This window comes from Neodiprion lecontei, chromosome 1 (assembly GCF_021901455.1).
Source record: "Neodiprion lecontei isolate iyNeoLeco1 chromosome 1, iyNeoLeco1.1, whole genome shotgun sequence".
Lineage (NCBI taxonomy): Eukaryota > Metazoa > Arthropoda > Insecta > Hymenoptera > Diprionidae > Neodiprion > Neodiprion lecontei.
This window is the reverse complement of record NC_060260.1, coordinates 2,261,229-2,288,891: the sequence shown is the minus strand read 5'-3', so window position 1 is coordinate 2,288,891 and position 27,663 is coordinate 2,261,229. Positions and strand designations below refer to the sequence as shown.

At 39.8% G+C, this 27,663-nt stretch overlaps 2 protein-coding genes across 4 annotated transcripts; one reads left to right on the top strand and one right to left on the bottom strand.

The window, feature by feature from the left end:
• The first annotated feature begins 178 nt into the window (after positions 1–178).
• LOC107221945 (angiomotin) lies at positions 179–7,843 on the top strand. Of its 3 annotated transcripts, XM_046729941.1 has the most exons (14): positions 215–302; positions 413–485; positions 1,116–1,231; positions 1,440–1,621; positions 1,820–2,085; positions 2,472–2,670; positions 2,743–3,038; positions 3,130–3,530; positions 3,622–3,767; positions 3,860–4,185; positions 4,304–4,438; positions 4,530–4,711; positions 4,824–4,981; positions 6,119–7,843. In XM_046729941.1, the coding sequence occupies exons 3-14, from the start codon at positions 1,153–1,155 to the stop codon at positions 7,028–7,030; spliced, it is 3,282 nt and encodes a 1,093-aa protein (XP_046585897.1). In that variant the 5' UTR covers positions 215–302; positions 413–485; positions 1,116–1,152; the 3' UTR covers positions 7,031–7,843. The 3 variants fall into 3 exon arrangements, with proteins under 3 accessions (XP_015516622.1, XP_046585897.1, XP_046585898.1); XM_015661136.2 differs by lacking the exon at positions 413–485 and having other exon boundaries at positions 179–302; XM_046729942.1 differs by lacking the exons at positions 215–302; positions 413–485 and adding an exon at positions 939–957.
• Positions 7,844–9,697: 1,854 nt separating this feature from the next.
• LOC107221900 lies at positions 9,698–26,144 on the bottom strand. Its single transcript, XM_046738654.1, has 37 exons — positions 25,457–26,144; positions 25,255–25,364; positions 24,872–24,962; positions 24,490–24,675; positions 24,330–24,423; positions 24,153–24,255; positions 23,970–24,081; positions 23,713–23,819; positions 23,094–23,162; positions 22,593–22,764; positions 22,340–22,519; positions 21,769–21,970; positions 20,524–20,723; positions 20,319–20,428; positions 20,104–20,194; positions 19,722–19,907; positions 19,562–19,655; positions 19,385–19,487; positions 19,200–19,311; positions 18,942–19,048; positions 18,244–18,312; positions 17,899–18,070; positions 17,646–17,825; positions 17,104–17,276; positions 14,981–15,141; positions 14,158–14,291; positions 13,957–14,066; positions 13,311–13,401; positions 12,483–12,668; positions 12,323–12,416; positions 12,146–12,248; positions 11,963–12,074; positions 11,747–11,853; positions 11,235–11,303; positions 10,757–10,928; positions 10,504–10,683; positions 9,698–10,134 (listed from the first exon to the last, which is right to left on the bottom strand). Exons 1-37 carry the CDS (start codon positions 25,617–25,619, stop codon positions 9,965–9,967), a joined length of 4,875 nt encoding a protein of 1,624 aa, XP_046594610.1. The 5' UTR covers positions 25,620–26,144; the 3' UTR covers positions 9,698–9,964.
• Between the last annotated feature and the right edge of the window lie 1,519 nt (positions 26,145–27,663).

The following is a 27,663-nucleotide window of genomic DNA, read 5'->3' as shown; positions in this document are numbered from 1 at the left end:
AGTAATACTTGCGAAATTTCCTGTACATCCATTCTATTTTTAACCACAGGATTTTTTCAATTTTACAAACAAATGTCAAATTGACCCCGCCGCTGATGATAATTAAAAAAAAGAAAAAGTAAAGCGTGAAGTAGTTGCGAAAGAGCAGTGTCGGGGGGGGGGGGGGGGGGGGCGAGACCGATGTCGCCCTCTGACGAGGAATGCGAGTACTAACAATTTTTATTTCTCGTGTGTGAGGAGCGAAGTGTATTAATTTATTAGAATATTATCGCTTTTCCGCTCTCTTCCGTATCCCCGATCGTGTGAGTAATTGTTAAACAATATTCAAACGATATTCGCCCCATGGTTGGTCTGCGCGGCAGGTCCCCCTCCCCCCCAAATGGTGTTAATCTCCTTTTGTTTATTTATACAGCTCTGTGCGTTGTAGCTGTGAAAAAAAAAATACAGTCTTTTATGTGCTCCAAATAAAGATTATTTCATTTAAGGTAATAATGTATACTGGCATTATCGCCAGTTTAAATACATTTATCGATACGTCGGAATGTCGAGACCACCTCATTTTCAAATAATCAACATTCCAGAATGTTGACACCTCTCCAGGCCTCTGTCACACTTTATACACCTCGCTATCTCTCTCTCAATTCTATACATGCACGTCATTTTTGATCTCTGTGTTTTACTTTTCATCATTCTACGTCAAGCTCAACATTGAAAACTGCTCAGGCTTCATTCCACATTATACACAACCACTCGCCAGCCTCAGAATTTTTATAATCGATGCGTTATATCCTTGAAGTCAATTGTTCATTCCTCTTTTTCTTACTCCTCTTCCTGCCGAGCAATATTCAAAGCACTGTAATTAGTTTTTCTTCTTTTATTTTATTTGGTTACTTAAATATTGTAATTCAATCTTGCTTGGTAACACTGTGATGAGATTACTCGTTTCGGTTTGACCAGGTTCGTCAATAACAAGTATTAGATCATTTCATTTTATGCGGTTTGCAAATACGTCTATTTACCTTCTACAATTGGTAACCGATTATTTCGGACACATGAATTACATATATTAATTATTTCAAGCATAACTCATGGTGGTGAAATTTTTCAATTTTCAGATATTAAACTTTTGTAAATAAATGATCTCCTAAAGAAATGAGTTCACTTCAGCAAACTGGTCGATTCCTACCATTTGCTAACAATAATATACAACGCAAGCAACTTCCTACACAAGGTATGCTGTATTTATTATTTCTCAAGTATTTAGCAATCCAGGAAGTTGACGTCGATAAACATTTTAGTATGAAAACAAGCAATGACAGTGAAGGTTATTAAAAAAATGCCCAAATCTGTCTCCAGAATAAAAAAAATACAACGTCAAAAGTAACGTGAACGTTAACAAAATCAACGTACTATGTAATTCCTATGACAATTCATAACAGGTGGGTTGCCGCAAAGTTTAAGTGGTAGCGATACAGATGTATCAACATCAAACGAAAATTTGAGTAACGAAGAGAGATATGTTATAAGGCATACGGCACGTCAGGAACCTCAAGGCCAAGAAAACCAGCAGCAAACACCATCTAGATCGTCCAGCCACAAAGAGAATATTCCCAATATTCAAGTAAGTGGTTATGCAGTTTCTCCTACTGTGCTCTTTCCCTACAGATTAAATCATCTCTTTGCATCTCATGAATAGACGCGGCAGAGCATTCAGGGTGGGGCACGAGTACATGATGCCAGTGCCATTGTGTGATTAGCATTGTACATGGCCGCATGCCTAATGCTGTTACGTAAAATTGTAAACGACTCTATTTTCCAGGGCAATCTGTTGAATAGAAACAGTCTGAAGGATAGCCTGAATGGCTCGAATAGAAATAGTTTAAAGGAGAGCCTGACTGGGTCCAATCGCAATAGCCTCAAAGACAGCATCAACGGTTCCAATAGAAATAGCCTTAAGGATAACCTGAGTTCTAATCGAACCAGCGTTGGATCTAACAGAAGTAGCCTGGATGTTTCGACCAGCTCTTATAACACCCTCATCATACACAATGCCAACGACGAAAATTCCTGGACACCATCTAGCAGGTTAAATATTTTTTTTTAACATTTCTCAAAGCATATAAATTTATTAGCAGGATACTTTACTCTAGGCTTCTGCACACTACTACAATTTCATTCACTGCATAGTATACGCATATATCTATACAAGTTTTTTAAACATCACATTGTTAGCTCATCTAACAATATTACGTTTACAATCATATGCTACAATTATTGATTTAAATATGTGTAAATAGGTTGACCAATGCAGAAGCTTATAGTTAGATAATAGAGCATTTCATGCCGAGACACTCGAGTAACGATACCTTTCTTTTATTAATGCTGGCATGAGCATTTCTTTACGTGATCCTACTCGTGCAAATTTACTGGAACAATATTCGTCACAGTTTTCACGTTTCTATTCTCCTCAGATTATCTGGAATGGTAAGAGAACATGGAGAAATGGGCTATCTGTACTGCGAGGGTGGAGGTAAGGGCCACTCTAATAGCCCAACTATGCAATCTTTGACGAGTCTTCCTCACGACGATCACCATTATGAACAGCCCGGAGGAGGCGGTGGGTGCCAAGAAATAACTGATATTCCAGATGATTACCTTAATCAATCACAGGTACAACCTACCCCAAGGAATTCAATTCTTGTGAACAATTCTTGAAAATGATTTGGTAAACATTCCTTCCAGGTGCTGAAACACCTCGCTAAAGAAGTGAAAATACCTTCGTATGGAAAATTGACCAATAACGGCAGTAGTATAGAAATGAGGATGCGAGAGAGAGATGGAGAGCGTGGTAAACAAAGCGAAACCGAATTCGAGGACAGGCCACCTCCGTCGTACACTTCTACTATGCTGCCGCTCAAAAGTAAACATAGACTTCTTGGTCCGACCGAAAAATTGACACTCTCAAGATCTCAACCTGATCTATCGAGGATTGGGAAAACTGATACGGATAGTTACGATCCACGCACAACGTCTCCAAGGTGATGCGTCGACAAACTTGTAGCTGTTGGGTTCTTGCATTTTTTCATTTTACCATTGAAACTGCATCTGAATATTCAATTTACTGCACAGGCCTCAAACAAAAGGTAGGGAGGAAAGGGAAACGGCGGCAGGCGAGATCTGGCCTTCGGCCGAAATGGTGCAGATTTTGATCCAGGAAAACAGCGCGTTGAAATTGGAGCTTGAACGATGTTATGGCAAAGTGTCAAAGTCCCAAAAACTCGAGCATGAAATAGCCAAAGTCCATCGTGCCCACGAGGAATTGGCAGCATCCTGTGAGCGCAGAGAGAAACTGGAACGGGCTGCTCGAGCGAGGCTCCAAGGTGACTGCCGTCGCTTGACTGATTTGAATCGTGCGTTGAGGGAGCAAATTGATTTGCTGGCTTCACGAACGGATACTCCTCCGATTGTTGAATCTCTAAGGAAAGAACTAACACAACGAGAATTATTAATCGGTCAACTCATCACCCAAAGTAAGCTCAAACATTTCGGCTCAGTATCAAACAATGCATATGGTAAAATGTTTAATCGTGCTGAAGCTATTCTTCGATTCATCATTTTTAGACAAAGAACTGGCAGCTGCTAAAGAGAGACAGGAAATTGAGTTGGCAGCACAGCGAGCTACTTTGCAAGAACAGAGAACACACATTGACATTTTAGATACAGCTCTTACAAATGCACAGGGAAATGTTGTCCGCCTGGAAGAAGAGGTGTGTAAATATTGCCAATGCCCTCGTACGTTGTGTTTTATTTGTCCTTGACGATTGTTTAATCACTGCTCGTATAAATGCTAATTTTTCAGTCTCGAAAGAAGCAGGTTTACGTTGAAAGAGTCGGTCAGCTTCAACGCGCCTTATCCTCGCTTCAAGCGTCAAGTGATAGACGAGAAGAAACGGAACGACAACTTAGAGGCCAGTTGGAGAGAGAATTAAGAGAGGGTGGATGTGGAGGCACGAATAGTGGCGAACACGCATCGAACGGCGAGACAATCGCTGAATTAAAACGAAGGTTACGTGAACGAGATGAAAAAATCATGTCCCTAGAAGGAGATGTTACTAAATGGGAACAACGATACCTGGAAGAAAGTGCCCTTCGTCAAGCTGCTATAGACGCTGCCAGTTTACCTAAGTAAGACCGTGATTTTCACTTATCGTCAACAACTAATGCTTACGGATGTAGATGTCAGAGCACAATTCTTTCGGGTTCCGATTTATGCTGATGAACTATCACTTGTTCTTCTTATCAGGGATGCTAAAATCGCGGCACTGGAGAAGACGAGCCAAGATGCCGAAAAAATGATAGCTGAGGCTCGTTCGGAGAAAATGCGCCACATGGACGAGGTGCATGCCGCGCAAAAGAAGCTTGCTGATCTTGAATCAAGGTTTGCCTTTCATTCTGAATATTACGTCCACACTTATAGTTGATAAAATTCGCTATCACAAGGGGTCGACGACCTTTTTTTCGTGCTACAGAATGAAAGACTTGGAATCCAAACTGGCTGAACGAGACGCAATGATACGGGTCTTGCAAAAACATACGTACGACAAGGACAGTAGTAGCAGTAGCGGAGTTGGTAGCTATCCCGCAGCTCACTCGTCTCATTCAAGTACATCCGCAGATCATCATACGGTCCTTACGTCGACACCGGAACTCGGTAATGACTATTAAAAGATTAATTGAGATTAGAGAAGCAATTTGATAATGCAATCGATGGATATTTGTTTGTTTACTTCAGGAAAATTAACGTTGAACATTTGTTTTAACAGTGAGCAGTGTTCTAAGCGGCGGAAGTGGATACGGTAGCGGTGGTTCTTTTGCCGTTTCCGACAGCTATAATAAATATAGAAAGCAGGGCAGCTTTGAGCAAACCAACAAAAGCCTAGACGACCAATTGAAAGAACTAGACTCTCAGCTTCTCAGCAAGGTAGGCAGAATCTCAACTGTGTAGCGTTTTGTTTTTTATCAAAAAAATTGCTCATAAATTATAAACAAAGGACCTTATGCAATTCCGTAATTTAGGTAACGATTAGACTGTACAATGAATACCAATTCATTGTTGTGAAGGATCTATATGTTGACGACGATCTAATTTATTCATTTCTCATTCTTCTATATTAATTAGATTAGCTGAAATAAGTGTCACAGGTCATAAAAAGTATTACAGATCACACGCTACAAGGTATTTTTGTGTTCGTGTTTGTAACTGAATTTAACTCGAACCCTACGAGAGTCATTAATGTGTTATTAAGTAACGCAACACTATTTCATTGAACAATACACAGTATGTGCGGACAATTATTTACAGTATCTGTACTTGAGGTTCACGTTAATGATTCCCAAACTCAAATTAACCGACTTGATGTTTGATGTGTGCTTGAGAGTTCTTATTTATTTTTCATTCTTTAAAGCTGTTAAATCTATTATTTGACGTTACGATTTATATCAAAAATGCAATGTCTAAGCCAGAAACTTGGAAAAATAAGGGTTTTACGATCCCTGAAGATTTCTTAAAACGTGAAATCCTAACTTGAACGTATGACGGAATCTATTTTTAGTCAAATGTTGATTCAAGTATATAAATATCATATCTGTTAACTATTTTTCATTCATTGGTCGTATACAAGTGAATCTTGACTTGTGTTCATTTCTCCCTTCTCGTTTAATTAATTTATCATCCGTCACGCGTAATATAATAAATAATTATGTACAAACATTGTTCGGAAGTTTGAATCGGACAGAAGTGTTTCCGTTTTCAAATCAATTCGCCTAAAAATTACTACTTATACCTGTAAGATAATTAACTTCTGCGCATGTGCTGTCATGTTATGTTGATTTTCATTGAGATATAATTGAAATACACATTAATCAGAGTATGTAGTTAACAGAGTTGATTTGGCGTCATTGATGGAATTTTTTTTCATTTCGTTGCGAGTGAGAACCGACTAATCCTGCCTAACCCGCTCCCACCGTCCTTGAGTGAGCATGCACTGTCGTGGCGTGCGCTAACACTCTTTCCAGGTCCCGGACCCCTTCCAACGGAGGTATTTTTCTCTCTTTTCAGCGGGCACTTTGCTGTTTTCCAGGATTCTCTAATCCAGGCACTGCGTCGCGAAAAGGAAAAATACCCAAGCCATTATTGGCGGGTGTAGATAGCACAGGTAGTTCGAGTACCGCATCCAGTAAAAGTCGTCTCCTCGACGACTCGGGAGGTGAAGCTTCCGGGGGTTTGCTGGAGTTTGCCGCCGCAACAAGGTTCAAAGGTACGGCGTCCAGGTTGTCGGACAGTAGGCCGGAGGAGATGATGTTGCTGGAAAAGCAAGGCAGGAGTTCGCAACGACAGAGAATGCAAGAGGGGGAACCGCGCAGGGCCGGCAGTCTCCCTCCGAGCTCGTTGCCTCGTCCTCCACGTTCCTTAAAAGCCACGAACAACCCACGCTACTGTCGTCTCAGCGACACGGAAACCCGCAAGAAGTCGGACCCAGGACCGATAATCGAATCTGCTATGAAGGGACGAGACTCCGGTAATTGCACCCTCGAATACGGCAGACTTGACTCGAAAGGTCAGAGGCGGAAAAAATCTTCAAGCTCCGAGGTCTCCGTCCAGAGTTCCGCGGCGAGGAAATCTCCGTCGCTGATGATCGGACCCAGCGGGGAGTACGAAAGGCTGGGAGATGTCCAGCGAAAGAAACAGGCAATCGCCGAGGTGAAACACAGGGAAAATCAGGGCCGTTCCATGATCCCGCCGCCGTCGCGACGTATCGGAGAATACGGTCGTCTCAGCGACAGCGAAGGGCGAGGCACCCTGAGAAAACAAATTGGCTCCAGAGGACAGAGCACCGGAAGTACGGTCAGCAGTAAAAGCGGAGGACGCGACTCCGGAGGCACTGCCAGCAGCGAAGCTTCGACCTCTTCGTTACCGCCTACCAGGGCCAGGTCAATACCTCGGCCTAGCAATTACAGGATTCAATTTTAGAATACGTAAATACGATTTACCACGACTGTTGTTCGTACGCAGCCATAAGAAGATATTGTTGATTTCTTTTTTTTTTTCTTTGAAATTCATTCTCCTCGTTACGCATGAATATGCACGCATACGCGTCTGCGGAGTGCGCGCAGCGAGCATGCGTGCATACGCATGGACGAGTAACGTGTAGTAATATTTATAGGTAAGTCCGCAAGCCAATCATTACGCCATAATAGACATACATTGTACAGATAACGACACGTAAAATAGTGATTGTAAGACCTAGTCATTACCAAAGTAACTTCTGTACGGAGAAATAATTTTCTCCCGTCACATGCGCATATATAGTCGTTTATCTTAGAGTTTTTCCCTTCCTCTGTTTTTTTCTGCCTGTGAAATCCGATACGAACGGACGATACGACAAACAATTTCTTCTCTTTCGCATATAACCGTGAGCAACCTCGTACAATGGGCCTTGGAAGAATCGCCTCACAGCTCAGAGGGTCACAAGAAATTGTAATATCGAGAAGAAAATTTTGTACCGCAGGATATACCGAGTAATAGATGGTGTAACGGATATACCTTGCTTTTAAAATTCCCACAGACTTTGAAAGAAATTTACGAACCATTTACGTTCTATCTTCTTCTCTTTCCGCAAATTTTTTTAACAAGTTATCTGTCTTTTTAACATTGTCGCGTAATTTCGTATACCGATTGAATTTAGGAAACGTTGAGAAAAAAAAAAGTAGCTTAGGATCCCATAAGACTGATCAAATGGATACTGAAGAAACAAAACTCACTCAATTTTACTGAATTTGTTTGTCCCCCCCCTCTTAGATCTTACTTTCACTCCGCCCTTTGAAACACGTTCACATATATAATTTAAATTACAATACTTGAATGCATAATATGTGAAACATAATTGCATCGCGGTCAATCGGGACCTCTGTCGTATGTAATACATAGGATTCATTGTCGTCGAGAATTAGACGAGTGCAACAGGAGAAAGTCAACGCTCTACATTTGCTGGAACACCAAAGTGTAGAATTCTCTTTTATAACTAAATAGTAATGAAATATGAAATTAGTGAAGAAAGAAAGAAAGATAAAGAATTTCTTTTAATATAATTAAACTATTTATTCGTGCTTGTTTTATAATTATTATACCTACATATAATGCGAAAGCGAATCGTCATTTCCGATTCAATTATATAACAAAGCAGGAGATATAAGAAGGGCGTACATGCAGGATGTACCTATCCTAAGTTGTAACATAATATTTTGATTGTGATGTAGCATAGAGTAATGGACTAGTGGTATTTGATTTTGAGGTTTTTACCTCTTACCAGTGTGCGCGAATGGTATCATTCGCGACTAATGATTGTGTGAATGTGATAATTGTACCGACAAGACCAAGGTGAACATGTTGATAGTCTTGCATTGAATTTCAGACATTTTCTGTTTTTTTTTTTTTACATATTTTTCCTCCTTCTGACTACAGTTTCTACATTTTGCAGCTACGCTTTATAATGGTTGTGCCGTAACAGCCATCACTAAACACATGATATATATATATATATATATATATATATATATATATATATATATATATATATATATATATATATATATATATATATATATATATATATATATATATGTATATATAATATATATATATATACCGAGAACATTTTTTACCTAGACATAATAAAGAAAAATTTCGATTAGCAAATTTTAATCAAATTATGAGTTTGAGCCGAATCAATTTGGCTATTGAAGGAAGTATGAATGTATTTAACGAGGCTGTTATTTCACAGTTATTGTAAAAGCGGTAACGGTGAAAAAAAAAACAAAAGAAAAAAGAAAAAAAAAACTTTTTCTTTGTATAGCATGAACAATTTCCAAATAATTTTCAATGTGATGTGTAAAATACAAAAGAAAAAAAAAAAAAAAAAGTTTATTTATATATCACTATCTACAATACAAAATATTTCATATATAATATTTAAGATTCTTATTAAAATCTGACGTACCTTTACATATATATGCAAGAATACCAAATTACAGTATCACCAAAGAAATGTAACGGTCATGTAATATTGCGTCCGTGACTATACGCTGTAACCAAATATTGTTGCTTCAATATTTTTGCGTACTACACGTATAGCGCACGAAAAAAGAAGAAAAACAAATGTAACTATTAAGGAAACACAACTGTTTGTCGTTTGCTCTCTATTTTTGATACAGCCGTTCTAAGTAAGCCTTATACGTATTTATTGAGTATACATTTTTACTGCCATTTTTTTTTCTCTTCTTTTTATTTGCCCTTACCTATTCGTCATTGAGAATAGATGTTGAAAGTTGCAAATAAAACAACGGAAATATGAAAACCGCGAGTAGAGAATACCTATATTGAATTTCGCAGCTACGGACTGGAAAATAGACAGTAAGCGTTTTGTTACAAGGGTGATGTGTGAAACAGTGCCCAGTCGCACTGGTATGTATGCTAGCTTTACTAACCAGAAACCACCAACCAATGTATTGTTTTACGGATGGAAGCTTTCTATGCAAAAGAAAAAAAAAAAAAAAAAAATTAAAAAAAAAAAACACTAAAAAATAAACACAAAAATAATGGTAGTTGGCTGATGTAAAGAAATCATACAAAAATACAAGCTCTGTTGTAAGAAAATTGTTTATCTCATCTTCTATTTGTCACTTATTACAGATGTATTCATATAACATTTGTCCTTCTTATTTCACAGCTGAGCGGTACAAGAAGAAACAAAACGAAACTCATCTTCTGCCATTCTTGTTGTACACTTTTACAGAGTGCTTGCGTTTCAAGCTTATGTCTACAAGCGAACAAAATTTAATGTACTAAGTTAAATGCGTTGCATAATTGTGTCAGTTGGAAAGTACCTGGTGAAAACTATAGTTATAGCTAATCATTTTGTAATCTCGGGACAAATTTCAGGCGGATAGGCTTTGATGGTCGTAGAACCAAGTCGGGAAGGATTCGTACATCGCGTGAAAAATCGAGCGGCTCCAAATAGAAATTGTGCAAGAAATGCGCCACCAGCACCTTCAACTCCAGCATCGCAAATTTCTGACCTGCAGGAAAAAAGAAGAAGAATAATGTGAGTATACACACGCATACATTCGTTCAGCGTCAATTGTCGAATATAATTTCGGCGACGATTGTTTCTCTCCGCGCGCACGGATAAAATATTCGCGAACAATTCGGGCAGACGTCAATTATCGTCCGATTGAAAGAAAATGTGCGGAGCTTAAATTCCGGAGCGTCGTCGCAGCTCGTGAGACGATTGCGGATAAATTTGAATACAAAAATTGCCTCACGCTTGACTGGAATTCGCAAATATACGCGTAACGACAGTCGCGGACTCTACAGAACGGAATTTACGCAATGGCACGATGCTCGGTGCAGAATTATTATCCTAGTTGAACGCGTCGTATCCTCACCGATGCAGTTTCGCGGTCCCGCGCTGAAAGGCACGAAGGCGAACGGATGACGTCCTTGCGATTGTTCGGGTAAAAATCTGTCCGGATCAAAGACTAAAGGGTCTGGCCAGAAATTGGGATCCCTGTGGACGTCGAAAATGTGAACGTGAACAATTGTTCCCCCGGGCACCACGTACTTCTCTGAAATAAAATATGAAATTGTGCTACGATGAGCGAGCGCAATATCCATGCGATTGTTGGGGCGAATGCTCACTGAGTTGCAGGTCTTCGGATATGTGACGAGATACGAACGGCACACTTGGAAACAATCGCAGAGATTCTCTGATGCATCTTTCCAGGTAGGCCAAGCCCTGGACTTCGCGCATTGACAATTTCTCGTCTTTCTTTCCTTCGAATACCTCGTCGACCTCAATTCTCGCTTTTTCCTACGACAGACACGAATCGCAAGTCCTAAAGTTTGATTTTTTCAAGGTAAAATGTGCAGCAAGCATCCGTTCAATGCGATCGTCGTACACAACCAGCTCTTATGTTCGTAAGCAAGAGAAGAAGATAAAAATAGAGAAAAAAGAAATAGAAGTTAAATAAACATTAAACGGTGCATCGGTCGTACATTGATGACGCAGATGCATGAGCTAACTCTTTATTTATATCACGAAAGAAAGAAAATTAAAAGACCAAAAAATCATATGATACGCAACAAATATCGAATAAAATATCAATTATCTACCTACTTGAATGTCTTCGTTTTCGGCCAGCAGCATCAACGTGAAACATAACGCCATAGCGGTAGTGTCGTGTCCCTGCAGTAAACATAAAATATCTCTGTAATTAATATAGGAATACATTCGCTGCATTCATTGGCAATGCGAAAGAAGAAGAGCAAAAAATTCTGTTATAATTTTAACCATTTTATCACGTGTAAACGCGTGCCACGGATCACTTATGATTCCGGTATGCATTTTTCAAAGCAAGAAGACTACGATCATTGGAATTCATCTCTATAACACGTTTTACGAAAACTCTGAGTTGCCGCTTTGTAAAACAATAAAATTTCCATAAACAATGTAAACTGCGACAAAGTCAAAACTTTTCGGAATCCGATTAGTTCGTTTCATAACTCGATTGAAAATGAGTAATGAGGGAATAAACGAATTCCCCTAAAAAGTTTAAGCTGCACGAGGTGTGCACAGATTGAACCGTCGTAAAAACTGGTCAGTTTCAAAGAAATAATTTTTAAACTGACCTCGAATATGAAAGTATCGACTTCTTCTCTGACTCCTTCGTCGTCTATGCTGCCTTCACGCCTGGAAGCTGAGATGAGGAGATCCAGCATAGCCGGGCGTCCTTTACCTTGAAGATAAAAATAGTTCTTTTTCGATACCGATTTTGAGCAATGGAAATATTTAGATACTGCTTCTCGTCGTGTATCGTGTAAAGATATAAGCTCTGCCAGACGCACCCTTGACATTTTCGTCGTCGAAACTGTAAATGCCCGGATCTCCATCACCGCCGAGTCCTTGCAAAAATCGACCTCCGGTCTCGTCGTGATATCGTTTACGCTCGTTGATGATCTTCGGAGAAGTAGGGAAAAAGTGTGATCGTTAGGAAAAAATTCCCACTGCGCGCATAACTGCGTACTCACATTTGTTGAAAAACCGTGAAGAACTTTGAGCGCACGAACTTGACATTTGAACTTTTGGGAAAACTTGAACATCCAGTTTGAGTGCCACCAAGGCCTTAGCATTCTGCGATTCAAAACCGAGAAATCGTTGGATCAATCTCGTTTTTATTTCGCTTCTGATAAATGAAATTTACTCACCGGTAAAGCGTTATGTCTCCCATTTTCGAAACGCAAGATCTGTATTCGTTCTGAACTTGCCCATTTAACTCCGACGTCGCGCCCATCGCGGTTTCTGCAGAGTTAAAAGATGCCGAAAGGTTTTCTCACGTTTTGTAAGACTCGTTCTCGTGTAACTCACCGCAAATCGAGTTGAGCGTGTATTTGTGGAGAAGGTGGACGAGATCGTCGACGACTTCGTCTCCCTCGAGGCAAAGCGATTTCACGAGCTTCTCGCTCTGCTCGTTGAAAATCGCCACGAATTGTTGCAGTACGTTGAAGTGAAAAGCTGGCGTAAGGATTTTCCTTCGTTCGTGCCATTTTTTCCCTGAACAAGAGAAAAAAGAGTCATGTCGCCTTACATCTTTCAAAATTCTCACCCACTCCGACTGCAGAACGAAGCATAATTTCCTACAGTCAAAGTTTTGGCACCATTAAAACGCAGCGAGAATTGTTCTGCTTAATATGTCTCATTGTGCGTGTCAAAAATATGCAAAACAAGCGGGAAACTGACAGGATTTGGCAACAACGTGCAAAAGTATGGGTAAAAAAAAAAAATTGATAAAAACTAAAAAAATTTATAAATGAACTCGGAAAAACATGACCGTTCATTTGTAAAAAGTAATGAAGATGAAAAAGTATATGTTTGTCGGTGAAACATTGAGAATCGATACATTTCCGGTAGAACCAGAAGTTCAAATTAAAGCGGACACGAAAATTTGTCATGCGCATTATTCGGTTGTAAAATCTTGTAAGTGTAAGAATTTTTTCATCAAATCGTTTCGGAGATCATCGCGGGAGTTTGTCGGACAGACCGAGAGACGGACCTTTCTTTGAAAACCTTTTTTCGAATTCCAGAGGTTCAAAAACGTGAAAGTTTATTGAAATTAGGAGTGATTTTCGACCGTAACCAACAGCTTTCTTGCATCACCGAAGGTGATGAAAAGTAAAAAGATTTTCCAAGTATCACCTTTGCTAGTCAAAAGTCCAGTGCCGAGCCACGGATGGAGGAAATCGTACAAAGTGCTTTTTTCGATGTGCTTCGTGCTTGAAATCAAGGCCTGGAAAATAACCGCGAAATTAAATGCTTCTTATATACAATGTTCAGTAATAAGCTAGATACTTAAATCGCTGTGTTTTTCACGACAACAACATTATATCTCGCGTGATATGATAATTCTATTTTTTACCGTAACTCAAGTGTAATTACTACAGATTGTCAATCGTGACGAGCATACTCATCGAGATTGATTCCGTCACCGTGTATCAAAGTATGGAATTTAAATCGTCGTTCTACGAATCATCCTCTGCGATTGTATAATTACTGTATTAGTAAGTGTCCGAATAATTATAGTGTTAAAAATGATTGTGAATTTACGAAATCAGGTTTCAAATTTACAAATTCCGTACAGCGACCTAAATCAATATCTCCTTGTCTCGAATTGACGATCAAAATTTTTCATTTCACTAAAATTTATAGGAAAAGAACACAAGAAAGTAATACGAATTTTCTAAATTGCGTAGCACACGGTAAATGCGTGATGAATTCGCTGTTCCGATCTTCGATACGGTGTCGGAAGTTCCGTACAGAAATTTTGAACAGTGTTTTCTTTTACCTCGACGTCGTCCGGATGAAAAACGTTGACTACTGGAGCTTTGACACTCCAGACCCGATTAATTGGGTAATACTCTTTGTTCAGCCTGCGACTCAAGTTCCACAATTCGGCTGCGGAAATCGGGAAAACAGCCGGTAAAATTTGATTCGATATTTGGCTAATGAGCTTAACAACACTTTCAAAAACGACAAGTTTACTCACCGTGAGACACTAGGAATGTTAAGATATTACCGATAAAAGGCCAGGCGTGTGGTCCGGGAATTTTATCTATAAGTTCACCTCTCCTGCCACCGCGAACCAAGTAGTGTAATCCGTAAAGAACTCCCGCGATCGAGCTGAGAAACAGCATAATTTCCAACATTTTTTCGGATCTGTCAACTCGGGAGCCGGAGAAACGTGTCTAAATCCAATTAACGAACTATTTTTCCACAGTTTAAACGCGTTTTAACGACCACAGAATTTACCGGCACTCTCTAGCTCGACGCTCCACAAATCTTTGCCATTAACCATGCGGTTCAATTGATAAGGTCTGCTATCGCAGTAACCAAGCCTGCGCAGCCTGCACGTACCCCGTTGTATTATCACACATGGATAGAAAAGCTTGAATTTTTTATCAGCGATCAACAGCCGGTGTACGCACAAGCCTCATGGTCCATTTATCGACGCCGTGAAGAAATACTGAGGCGAGATAAGCGTGCCACTTATCGACCCTGTCCCGATTATTGACCTTTGTTGATCGTAGATGTTTAATCCTAAGTTTTAAAATTACCAAAAAAATAAATTTGCATCGTTTAACTCTCTGGCAATTGATTCTAGACATCGAAAAATTCACAGTTTGTGCCGTCAATTTATAACTTTAGCAAATAAATGGGTCAATAATTGGGTCTAAACTTGTCAATAACTGCTACGCTTACCTTACATTATCTACGGGCCGTGCGATGTTTAACGCGCTGGCAGAGCAACCGGTGCCATCGGCTGTTGAAAGCACACTGATCCTACCGTCTTCGGCGTCTTGTATACATACCTATACCCCTCGCTCGTCGAACTCCACCTCGCGGATGCTGTGAACGCACACGAACACGCGTCCGCGATGGTGAGATAACGCATTTGGACGTACGAACACGAATGACTGCAGACCCGACGTTGGCGGGGAGAAAAATATCCGAGTAAAAAATATTTTTTAATCTAGTCACCGAACACTCGATATATCAAGTTAAACTTGTTGATATACACTGCGGGGAATAGGAATAGTCGTTTACTGTAGAATGAATCCCGCTCTTGACGAATGATAAAAATTGTTTATGTAAATTACACTGTGGAGAGAGATACAAGAAGGAAAAATGGCGCTACAGGATTGAAAAGAAAAAGAATTTCCACAGTAAACGGTTTTTCTTTTTATTCCAAGATCGTTCTGAAGCTATTCTTGTGATTGACGGATAATTCTTGTTTTTCGTAAGATAATGAGCGAGGAAACGAAATAAAGGAATGAATCTGACGGAACGTTAACGTTCCGGCCATGCGAGTATTATTCTTATGAACATTATTAATTGCCTGCATTTTATACTGCGTTCGAAAATTATTCCTGAACCGGTTGCATGCCAACGAATATAGTTACGTATAAATATGGAAATCGCAAAACGACGTACTGAATGGAAAACCGGGAATATCCAAAATTTTACAATCAATATAGATCGGGTCCTCGTCAGTTCGGTCAAAAAAAAAAAAAAAAAAAACCGTCAAGTCACGGATCTTGCCGCCATTCAAAATATCCGTAGTACTATGTAAAAAAAAATACCAATTCAAAGATTTTGAAATTTTTTCAAAAATGAGAGAGTCGGAGTTATGTGAATTTTTGTAAACCACTTTTGCCCCGCTGTGTTTGAAAATTCAGATCTCCGAAAATTATGAATTAGTTTATTTTCAAACAGAGGTGTCCTACTAAGCGTCATCCTGCGAATCATCGCTAAAAATATCGGCCGTTTTCAGAACCACCAAAATATTGCAAAAGATCAATTAGTGGCATTGCACAAACCGACTGAAATAGAATGAAACCAAATTCCAGCACAGGTATGTATAACTCGGAGAAAGGATGACCGGTAGACGGACACGGAAGGGTTAAGATGGTTGAATAACTATTTTCGTAGAACTGATATCGGACCCGGGCAAGTAGAAAAGCATCAAATGAAAGTTGTCAACTCTATACGCAACACAGCGAGCTCGCCGGAATAGCGGCGACGTGCGACGAGACGTTTCTTTTTTTTCCTTCGGCCCGGATATTCTCTCCATAGATTTTTTTTCTAGGATTGAAGGGGAAGGATACAGGTATCTGAAAAAAATTATCACCGTGAATTGTTGCGCGTCGCGCGGAAATGGCAACGAAATCAAAAAAAAAAAAAAACGGTGGAAAAAAAATGAAATGAAATTTTATTTTTGTCAAAATAACATCGGTTGCATCGAAACGCATTCTTTTACGAACAGAATGATTGCAGGTTCGTTCCGCTCCGATGAATACTTTCGGAGATATGAATTTTCAAACATAGCGGTGCAACAGTGGTTTACAAAAATTCACATAGCTAACTCCGCCATTTTTGAAAAAAAATTTCAAAATCCTTGAAATGGTATTTTTTTTTACATAGGACTACGGATATTTTTAACGGCGCAAAGATCCGTGACTTGACGGTTTTTTTTTATAGTGAAGTGACGTGGACCCGCTCATATGCTCTCTTTTCGGTTTTTAAATTTGTGCTCTTTATTGATAAATTCGTAATATCCAAGGCTTCGCGTTGAACTCAAGCTATATGGCTTTCAGATTATTCTCTGTTGCCGTAGAATGTTAAAATCTTATAACTGGCCATTCGTCGAATGTTTGGCTTAATTTCAAATCAAAAACGTATCTTAGATATAAAAGAATTTTCGGCATCGAAGTCAAGCGTCTTCTTTCATCGGCTCATCTCCGTTTAGCGTATCAAAATCACTCGATGCTGTTCTCGGAATCAGGTAGATAATAGCAATCGCCAGACAAATAATCAGGATGCTGCCGTAGAGGCGTATCAAGAAAGTTCATATTGGGACTCAATAAGACGAAAGTGCAAAACAAGAGTCGTTAAGGGATATTGATGAATATTGAAGTTAGTCAACGAATAGTTAATCATGATTCTTCTCTGATCTTGAGACAAATTTCATGCGAACAGGTTTTGTTAGCCGGATGACCAAGTCGGAAACGATTTTTACATCACATGAAAAATCGAGCGGCTCCAAATAGAAATTGTGCAAGAAATGCGCCACCAGCACCTTCAACTCCAGCATCGCAAATTTCTGACCTGCAGAAAAAAAGAAGAAGAATAATGTGAGTATACACACGTGTACATTCGTTCAGCGTCAATTGTCGAATATAATTTCGGCGACGATTGTTTCTCTCCGCGCGCACGGATAAAATATTCGCGAACAATTCGGGCAGACGTCAATTATCGTCCGGTTGAAAGAAAATGTGCGGAGCTTAAATTCCGGAACGTCGTCGCAGCTCGTGAGACGATTGCGGATAAATTTGAGTACAAAAATTGCCTCACGCTTGACTGGAATTCGCAAATATACGCGTAACGACAGTCGCGGACTCTACAGAACGGAATTTACGCAATGGCACGATGCTCGGTGCAGAATTATTATCCTAGATGAACGCGTCGTATCCTCACCGATGCAGTTTCGCGGTCCCGCGCTGAAAGGCACGAAGGCGAACGGATGACGTCCTTGCGATTGTTCGGCTAAAAATCTGTCCGGATCAAAGACTAAAGGGTCTGGCCAAAAGTTGGGATCTCTGTGTAGGTCGTAAATGTGAACGTTAACGACCGTCCCTCCGGGCACCAAATAGTTCTCTGAAATAAAATATGAAATCGTGCTACGATGAGCGAGCGCAATATCCATGCGATTGTTGGGGCGAATGCTCACTGAGTTGCAGGTCTTCGGATATTTGACGAGATACGAGCGGCACACTTGGAAACAATCGCAGAGATTCTTTGATGCACCTTTCCAGGTAGGCCAGGCCCTGGACTTCGCGCATTGACAATTTCTCGTCTTCCTTTCCTTCGAATACCTCGTCGACTTCAGCTCTCGCTTTGTCCTACGACAGATATGAATCGCAAGTCCTAAAGTTTGATTTTTTCAAGCGAAAACGTGAGGCTAAAACTAATTCACTGTCACACGTAATCTGCATTATTCACCGGCGAGAGAAAATGCAAAAAATGTTGTCAATCTAAGCAATAAACAAGAAGTCAAACAATATCGATCATCTACCTGAATGTGTTTGTTTTCGGCTAGCAGCAATAGCGCGAAACATAGCGCCATAGCGGTCGTGTCGTGTCCCTGCAGGCAAGAAAAAATACTTGAATCTTTGATAAAAATATGCTTGAGGCACGCTGAAAAGTATCGACGACTATCTATCACTCGTTTAATCAGTCATGCGGAGACGAAAAGAAAATAAATCCTATTTCGGTTTCAATGATCTCGCCGCGTACCAATTTTTTTCTGTATAGATTAGGTACTTGTGCATTGGATACGTATTATTAAACCGGGTGATATTTGCAAATTAAACTGACCAAGAAATATGAATGCTAACGTACTTTCACGAATCTCCTCTGAACTGTTAATGTATACTCAATTGTAACGGGCAAGTTCACTGTGAATGGAATTCTCATCACCAAAAAACGAATCGAGAGGAACTTGAAAATTTGTAGTACCACAATATTTTGTTGATCCCCCAAAGAGTTAAAATATGGCGAGTGCCAAGTTCGTGTCTATTTTTCGCTCTTAAATTTTTGCAATTTCGACGTTTTCAATGGTCAACGTATCGCTGTAACTTTTGTCCGATTTATTCGCCGTCGTGACAAGGCTCGGGTCAGCAGCCACAATTTTACTGATTTTTACTTGCCAAGTTTAAGTTGGATTAAATTGGGGCATTGAATGATTTAGTGGAATCCCGAGAAAATATTCACCTCGAATACGAAAGTATCGACTTCTTCTCTGATTCCTTCGTCGTCTATGCTGTCTTCACGCCTGGAAGCTGAGATAAGTAGATCCAGCATAGCCAAACGTCGTTTGCCTTGAGGATCGAAATTGCAATTTTTATGACATCACGTAATAATAACGAAACATTTTTTACCTCTGTCTTGAAAGCATCTTGTCTGACATTGTTATTGAAAAGTTAATTCTGAGCAGCGAGGAAGAGTATTTAATGCAAAATATAATCGTACCCTTGACACTTTCGTCGTCGAAGCCGTAGATACTCGACTCGCTATCACCGCCAAGTCCTTTTAGAAATCGACCTCCGGTCTCGTCGTGATATCGTTTACGCTCGTTGATGATCTTTGAAAAAGTAGTGAATAAAATGTGATTGTGAGCGGAACGATACTCGCTGCGCGTATAATTAGATACTCACATTTGTCGAGAAACCGTGAAGAACTTTGAGCGCTCGAACTTGTTCTTTGAATTTTCGCGAAAACTTGAACATCCAGTCCAAGTGCCACCAAGGTCGGACTATTCTGGGATTCAAGCCCAAGAAATCGTTGTATCAACCTCGTTTTTATTTCGCTTGTGATAAATGAAATTTACTCACCGGTAAAGCGTTATGTCTCCCATTTCCGAAACGCAAGATCTGTATTCGTTCTGAACTTGCCCATTTAACTCCGACGTCGCGCCCATCGCGGTTTCTGCAGAGTTAAAAGATGCCGAAAGGTTTTCTCACGTTTTGTAAGACTCGTTCTCGTGTAACTCACCGCAAATCGAGTTGAGCGTGTATTTGTGGAGAAGGTGGACGAGATCGTCGACGACTTCGTCTCCCTCGAGGCAAAGCGATTTCACGAGCTTCTCGCTCTGCTCGTTGAAAATCGCCACGAATTGTTGCAGTACGTTGAAGTGAAAAGCTGGCGTGAGGATTTTCCTTCGTTCGTGCCATTTTTTCCCTGAACAAGAGAAAAAAGTGTCATGTGGACTTACATCTTTCAAAATTCTCATCCGCTTCAGCTGCAGTCGAACGAAGGATATATTTCTCAGCACAAATTTTCGCATTCCAAACCACGGTGTATACCAGCGCAATTCGAGTATCAGCTAATTTCGCAAATCAAACGAAAAAGAAAAATCACAATCTCCAAGTCTCACCTGTGCTGGTTAAAAGACCGGCTCCTAGCCATGGATGAAGAAATTTGTATAAGAAACTTTTTTCGATGTGCCGTACGTTTGAAAATAAAACCTGGAAAATAAATTCCAAACGAAGTGTTCGTATTCTACGAGAAGCTGGTTACAGTGTAGTAATTTGTGTGATATAATAGCTTCATTCGTATAAACGAGTACGGCCGACGTGTATTTTTGTTCACCTCTACGTCATCCGGATGATAAGCAGTCACGACTGGAACGCTGATGCTCCAAAGTCGATGAATGGGGTAATAATCCCTGTTCAACCTACGAATCACGTTCCATAATTCATCTGCGAAACCACAAAGTTAAACGGTTAGATTGTGTTTGATTTCTTTTCGATACCGAACTCGAATGCAGTTTCACAAATGGAACAAGTTTACACACCCAGGGGTACCTGGAAGGTGAGAATGTTGCCAATGATCGGCCAAGCGTATGGTCCAGGAATTTTATCGACGAGTTCACCTTTCCTGCTTCCATGAATCGAGTAGTGCAATCCGTAAAGAAGTCCCGCGACCAGGGTAAAAAATAGCGCGATGCTCAAGAACATTGTTTCACCGACCATCAGATCGGGTGTTGAGAGATGAATTCAATCAAATTGACGAACTTTTCTCACCACTTGAACGCGTTGCAATGACCGCAGAATTTACTGGCCTCTCTATTTATCGACGATCCATTGCAGGAATGAAGCGATTTGCTAACTTTTCTCTCCAACGCTACCCTCTCCCTGATGTCACAAAAATACCCAACGAGACGTTGGATTCTGTACTATCATTCATCTACGATGCTATCGACGACGGAATTCAATAAACAAACTTTCGCAGAGCAGGCGGTATTCGTCCCATCGTTTTAAGCTGACTACCGATGCTGATAAAAATTTTATTATTTTCTCTTTCATCCCATGCTGTACAACAGTGATTATTAACACGTGTCGGGTCGTGACATGCATCTTAAGCCACGTAAGCGATCTACATTTACGCAGTATGTACGCAAATATCGATCACCCATTTTTTATGACGCGAAAAGCAGCCGCTCGAATCTTGTTTTTCATCATTTCCAACTGTCTGCGTGATATTTTGCAAGTATTTGCTGAACGCATTGCATTTCAATGATTCTGACGTCCGGACTTAGAGACAACGGGTTGGATGGAAAACCATCAGGAATTGAAACTGTACTGTAATTTTGCTTCCTTGTAAATTCGTTCCCAATTCGAGTACCTTATCGATTCGTATGTTATTCTAAATTTTTTGTACTAAATTCGACGCACTGACATAGTACGTGGAGAATAGAGTACTTTTCGGTATTCAACGATAATTATCCCCTGTGAATAAATTTATTGTAATTAATAATGCTCATGATTTTAGTCGATGTTTAATTTTATTACAAAAGTACAACAGGGGGACAGAATAGTAAATGTCAGAGAGATAAGAATGCTGTTATTGACGGGTGTAAACACATTTATTATAGAGACTTACTGACGATGAATACAAATATTGGAAATATTTCACGTGACGTGCTTAGGACAATTTATGTTATGTTTAGGTCAGTTCTCGATCGACGCTGTCAGAAAGAGTGTGAAACAAAAAGATTGCCAACTTCCAGCAGCGTCGTCGCGCAGCAAACGTCACTGACTAAAATCCAAGCGAGTGTTTTCCACAGTCAACTTGATTACTGCGCGATCTCGGGACAAATTTCATACGGATAGGCTTTGATGGTCGTAGAACCAAGTCGGGAAGAATTTGTACATCGCTCGAAAAGTCCATTGGGTCGAAGTAGAAATTGTGCAAGAAATGCGCCACCAGCACCTTCAACTCCAGCATCGCAAATTTCTGACCTGCAGAAAAAAAGAAGAAGAATAATGTGAGTATACACACGTGTACATTCGTTCAGCGTCAATTGTCGAATATAATTTCGGCGACGATTGTTTCTCTCCGCGCGCACGGATAAAATATTCGCGAACAATTCGGGCAGACGTCAATTATCGTCCGGTTGAAAGAAAATGTGCGGAGCTTAAATTCCGGAACGTCGTCGCAGCTCGTGAGACGATTGCGGATAAATTTGAGTACAAAAATTGCCTCACGCTTGACTGGAATTCGCAAATATACGCGTAACGACAGTCGCGGACTCTACAGAACGGAATTTACGCAATGGCACGATGCTCGGTGCAGAATTATTATCCTAGTTGAACGCGTCGTATCCTCACCGATGCAGTTTCGCGGTCCCGCGCTGAAAGGCACGAAGGCGAACGGATGACGTCCTTGCGATTGTTCGGGTGAAAATCTGTCCGGATCAAAGACTAAAGGGTCTGGCCAAAAGTTCGGATCTCTGTGTAGGTCGTAAATGTGAACGTTAACGACCGTCCCTCCGGGCACCAAATAGTTCTCTGAAATAAAATATGAAAACGTGCCGCGATGAACGAGCGCAATATCCATGCGATTGTTGGGGCGAATGCTCACTGAGTTGCAGGTCTTCGGATATTTGACGAGATACGAACGGCACACTTGGAAACAATCGCAGAGATTCTTTGATGCACCTTTCCAGATAGGCCAAGCCCTGGACTTCGCGCATTGACAATTTCTCGTCTTTCTTTCCTTCGAATACCTCGTCGACTTCAGCTCTCGCTTCGTCCTACCATAAGCAAAATGAAAAAATCATTCGTTGTACCTGTCATCCACTACGCTTCGTTTGTTGACGAGAGATTACGAAACAGTAGAAACGAATTAAATTTCTTATCTCGCACGGTTCACTTGTTGCCTGCTGTACGACAGTCGATCACAGCAGGAACGTTCAAAGTCGGTCAACAGTTTACTACATACGATTCAGGATAATAGAGCCGTGCAAAGGTGGGGCAGATTTATTCTGAGCAAGAAAATACTCCCACTGAATTGATAGCTGTACTTAAAAGTTAAGTGAAAATATTGTAAAAAAGAAATCGAGCTAAAATTTCAACGACATACCTGAATCTGTTTGTTTTCCGCTAGCAGCATTAACGTGAAACATATCGCCATAGCGGTCGTGTCGTGACCCTTTCGGCAAAAAGAAAAATACATGAATTATTTATAGGAATATGCGCAAGGTATGCCAAAAATTGTTTATGACAATCGAATTTGTTGATTACAATTTCTGTTTTTTTTCGATTTTACGTCACGCTCTTTGGCTTGTACTATACGGCGTCTGTAATATATTTCTCTTAACATTAGTATCGATTCGGACATTTTCAATGGTCAACATCACGCTTCAACTTTAGGCTTAAGCAAATAGTCACGATTCCTCTTTATTCTTCTTGTGTATATTAACTTTTAAGAATAATCAAGCGATAGTCGACCCCTCGACAAGTCCACTATCTGAGTAAAGGGGGGGGGTTACAGCCAACGAGGGCAATCTTTCGGTAAACAATGACAACTGAGAAGAAACAAATCGTTCGCATAATGTGAAAAGCTGGTGTTATCACTCGTATAAAAAATCAACAAGCGATTAAGCGAAACTTTTCTGAGCCGTCGTACACGCGGATCAAACCGCCGTTCAAATTGGTTGATCGCGAACGAGTTTTTCTAGAATCTCAGTCAGAAAATTCACCTCGAATATAAAAGTGTCAACTTCTTCCCTGATTCCTTCGTCGTCTATGCTGCCTTCACGCCTGGAAGCTGAGATGAGGAGATCCAGCATAGCCGGGCGTCCTTTACCTTGAAGATAAAAATAGTTCTTTTTCGATACCGATTTTGAGCAATGGAAATATTTATATATTTTTATATATTATTATTTATATATATTTTATAAATAAATACTGCTTCTCGTCGTGTATCGTGTAAAGATATAAGCTCTGCCAGACGCACCCTTGACATTTTCGTCGTCGAAACTGTAAATGCCCGGATCTCCATCACCGCCGAGTCCTTGCAAAAATCGACCTCCGGTCTCGTCGTGATATCGTTTACGCTCGTTGATGATCTTCGGAGAAGTAGGGAAAAAGTGTGATCGTTAGGAAAAAATTCCCACTGCGCGCATAACTGCGTACTCACATTTGTTGAAAAACCGTGAAGAACTTTGAGCGCACGAACTTGACATTTGAACTTTTGGGAAAACTTGAACATCCAGTTTGAGTGCCACCAAGGCCTTAGCATTCTGCGATTCAAAACCGAGAAATCGTTGGATCAATCTCGTTTTTATTTCGCTTCTGATAAATGAAATTTACTCACCGGTAAAGCGTTATGTCTCCCATTTTCGAAACGCAAGATCTGTATTCGTTCTGAACTTGCCCATTTAACTCCGACGTCGCGCCCATCGCGGTTTCTGCAAAGTTAAAAGATGCCGAAAGGTTTTCTCACGTTTTGTAAGACTCGTTCTCATGTAACTCACCGCAAATCGAGTTGAGCGTGTATTTGTGGAGAAGGTGGACGAGATCGTCGACGACTTCGTCTCCCTCGAGGCAAAGCGATTTCACGAGCTTCTCGCTCTGCTCGTTGAAAATCGCCATGAATTGTTGCAGTAAGTTGAAGTGAAAAGCCGGCGTGAGGATTTTTCTTCGCGTGTGCCATTTCGACCCTAAATAACAGAAAAAGGGCATTAATCCGCTGACCCAAAATTTTGAAAAATTTCATGTATTCGAACAGAACAACGAATAGTGTTCTGAGCTGAAATATTCACCGCCACCAGTTGCAGCGTGCATCGGTATTATCAATGCAGCTCCATTCTGCAAACCAGAAAGGTGAGAAAAAAAATTAAACCTTCCACGTCTCACCTTCGCTGGTCAGAAGACCGGTACCGAGCCACGGATGAATAAAACTGTAGAAAACGCTTTTTTTTATGTGCTTCATGCTTGTAAGTATGGCCTGGAAAATAACCACGAAATTAAATGGCGCATATTCCGTAAGATTCCGATTGACCGGAATCTCGCCCGATACAACGATCTCAATTATTCAACCGAATGCGATCACTAACATCGGACTCGTCGAGGATGATTTTATCACGTGACGATTGATCTTTCACGCTTCAATAAACGGGGGAATTTAATAAGATCACTCTCGGTGAGTTTACGCGAAGCATATCGTGTAGGTAATTGACGTATTCCGTGATTGTATATTCTCGGATACCGATAAACAGAGACTTCATAATTCTGAATACCTCGACGTCGTCGGGATGATAAAGGTTCACGTGTGGAATATCGATGCTCCAAATCCGATTAATGGGGTAGAATTCCCAGTTTATCCTGTGACCTATGTTCCAAAATTCCTCTGTAATAACGGGGCATTAATCGGTTGGATTTCATTTCCATTTCGGGGTAAGGAGCTCGATTAGCCTCGAGACACTGTTGTGCAAAACTTACCTAGGGGTACCAAAAACTTGAAAACATTGCCAACGAACGGCCAAGCGTATGGCCCGGGAATTTTGTCGATGAGTTCGCCTTTTCTGCCTCCGCGAACCGAGTAGTGCAATCCGTAAAGAAGTCCCGCGATCAAGGTAAAAAATAGTCCGATACTAAACAACATTTTTTGAATCTATGACTCAGAGCCCTGGATACGACGATTGTTATTTTACACTGGCTCTGTGCTCTGCAACTTCGCTCGACGATGTAGCTTGACTAATTGAAAATATTTAATGTTAATGCCGTCTCGCCAATTAACAGATACGGTGACCTTTCGACTTGAAAGTAACTATCGTGAGCCGAGGTGTATTTGTCGAATATATTTACACTGACAGTGAGACAGGGGTTTATTTACTGTTACCAAACGCATATTTGTATACGGCGAAATAAATGCTTCGTTGTTATTCTTAAATTTTTATTTCCCGAAATTATGACTGACAGATATTTTTTAATTAGTTAAAAAATCGTATTTAATTTAATTAAAATCTGATAGTGATAACAAAGCATTTATTTCGATATATCCAAGTAAACGTTTGCATGTTAAGAGTAAATCGATTCTGTTCTCGGCGTGTGATTGACGTCCTGTGCACAATGATTAGGTGTCCTCAGGTATTTAACGCACAAGGGAGCTACCGAAGCGATCGGTCCAAGAAATACAACTGAAGCTACTTAGGGACCTATGATAACCTAACCTGTTCCATCAGACGCATAAAAACGGATGATAAAGAAATCGAATGTGGAGGGAAATGTCATACTTGCACAATCTCTTCCCCGCCACCTTGAGTAGAACGAAAGGAAAAATACAATGATGATACGGGGATATCTTGAATGTATTGACCGCTCGAATCTTGTTTCACGATTATCTTAATTAACCATGTTTGTACTGTTTTAAACAATTCTTTTCGAACCTACGGTATTCCAACGGTCGTATTATCGAAATGAAAGAAGATCGGGTAGAATGAAAATTTTGAGGTCTGTACTTGTAATGAATTTTGCAATTATTTTTATCACATTTTATTTACAAGTAGATGGAAGTAAAGTCCAATTTTACGTAATTCTATCGACGTATTATTTCTATAACTTTCATATGATTCACATTGGCAAAAAATATGGTAAATAATATCTGGCCATTTTCAGCATTTACAAATTTCATCATCCATAATATTAAATCTATTTAAATTATATTGAACCATGGTTTTTTATGTTTTTTTTATAATAATCGTTAAAGTAAAAAGCACGATTTTTTTCTTCCAGACTAATAATTTTAGTATTATTCTCTTCGTCACAGTTTTTTTTTTTTTTTGTACTTGTTGAATAAGTCTGTGTAAGTTATTTTGGTACTTAATAAGGTATCAGACTTTACTGCATAACCATGAGCCATCTCGTTACCAGTAATCCCTTCATGTGATGGTATTGAAATTAGCCGTTCATTTTTATGTCAATTTTTACTTATAGATAATTGATTACGTAATGATATAATTAATGAAGACGCGCTAGATAAATTAATATTATTACTCGAGGATTTTAAAGCATTTGCCGAATCAGTTGAGATTCGAAAACTGTTGTCTTTGTTTGTGTTGATAATATGTGCCAAAGATTCTGCCGTAATAATGGAAGATTAATCAGGTATTTTATAAGACATATTGTACAAGTTATTATCGCTCCATGCGGAGAATCCAACGAAAGAGTGGTTGTTTTCCGTTATTTTAGAATCATCTGTAAGGATATAAACTGTGTTGGAATCTTTTGTGGAAATATCATTAAATTATTTTTTGCGACAGGAAGATTATTTATGAACAGATGTAATTCGCTGATTTTACCGATCAATTAATCTACCTATTTTTTTTCTCGGGACTAGAGAATTCTCCACCAGAGATTCCCAGGAATTTTTCTAATTCTGGAGAAATTTCTAAAACTTAAACAAAAATCATAAAATGGTTGATTAAATACAAAATGAAATTAAGCTTATTAATGATGATCAACATTTATTATTTATTCAGCCTTGTTTGAATTAATATTTCAGTTACATACGCATTTTTTTAACAAAATTAACTAAATTAAACTTTGATTATCTTTATATAAAACTTTTAATTTGTCTATTTATTAAAAAGTAGGTACTTTGAATATGTATCTTAGCTTCCTTCCTGAGGTGAGTAAAAATATTAATC

Excerpts from the sequence above, each read along its gene's own strand:
- LOC107221945 (XM_015661136.2), top strand. The coding sequence starts at position 1,153 with ATGAGTTCACTTCAGCAAACTGGTCGATTCCTACCATTTGCTAACAAT. Across the intron at positions 3,039-3,129 it reads CCACGCACAACGTCTCCAAG|GCCTCAAACAAAAGGTAGGG; the intron begins GTGATGCGTCGA and ends TTTACTGCACAG. Across the intron at positions 4,712-4,823 it reads TACGTCGACACCGGAACTCG|TGAGCAGTGTTCTAAGCGGC; the intron begins GTAATGACTATT and ends TTGTTTTAACAG.
- LOC107221900 (XM_046738654.1), bottom strand. The coding sequence starts at position 25,619 with ATGTTGTTTAGTATCGGACTATTTTTTACCTTGATCGCGGGACTTCTT. Across the intron at positions 13,402-13,956 it reads TTCATCCGGACGACGTCGAG|GCCTTGATTTCAAGCACGAA; the intron begins GTAAAAGAAAAC and ends GTTATTTTCCAG. Across the intron at positions 12,249-12,322 it reads GGAGACATAACGCTTTACCG|AATGCTAAGGCCTTGGTGGC; the intron begins GTGAGTAAATTT and ends TTTGAATCGCAG.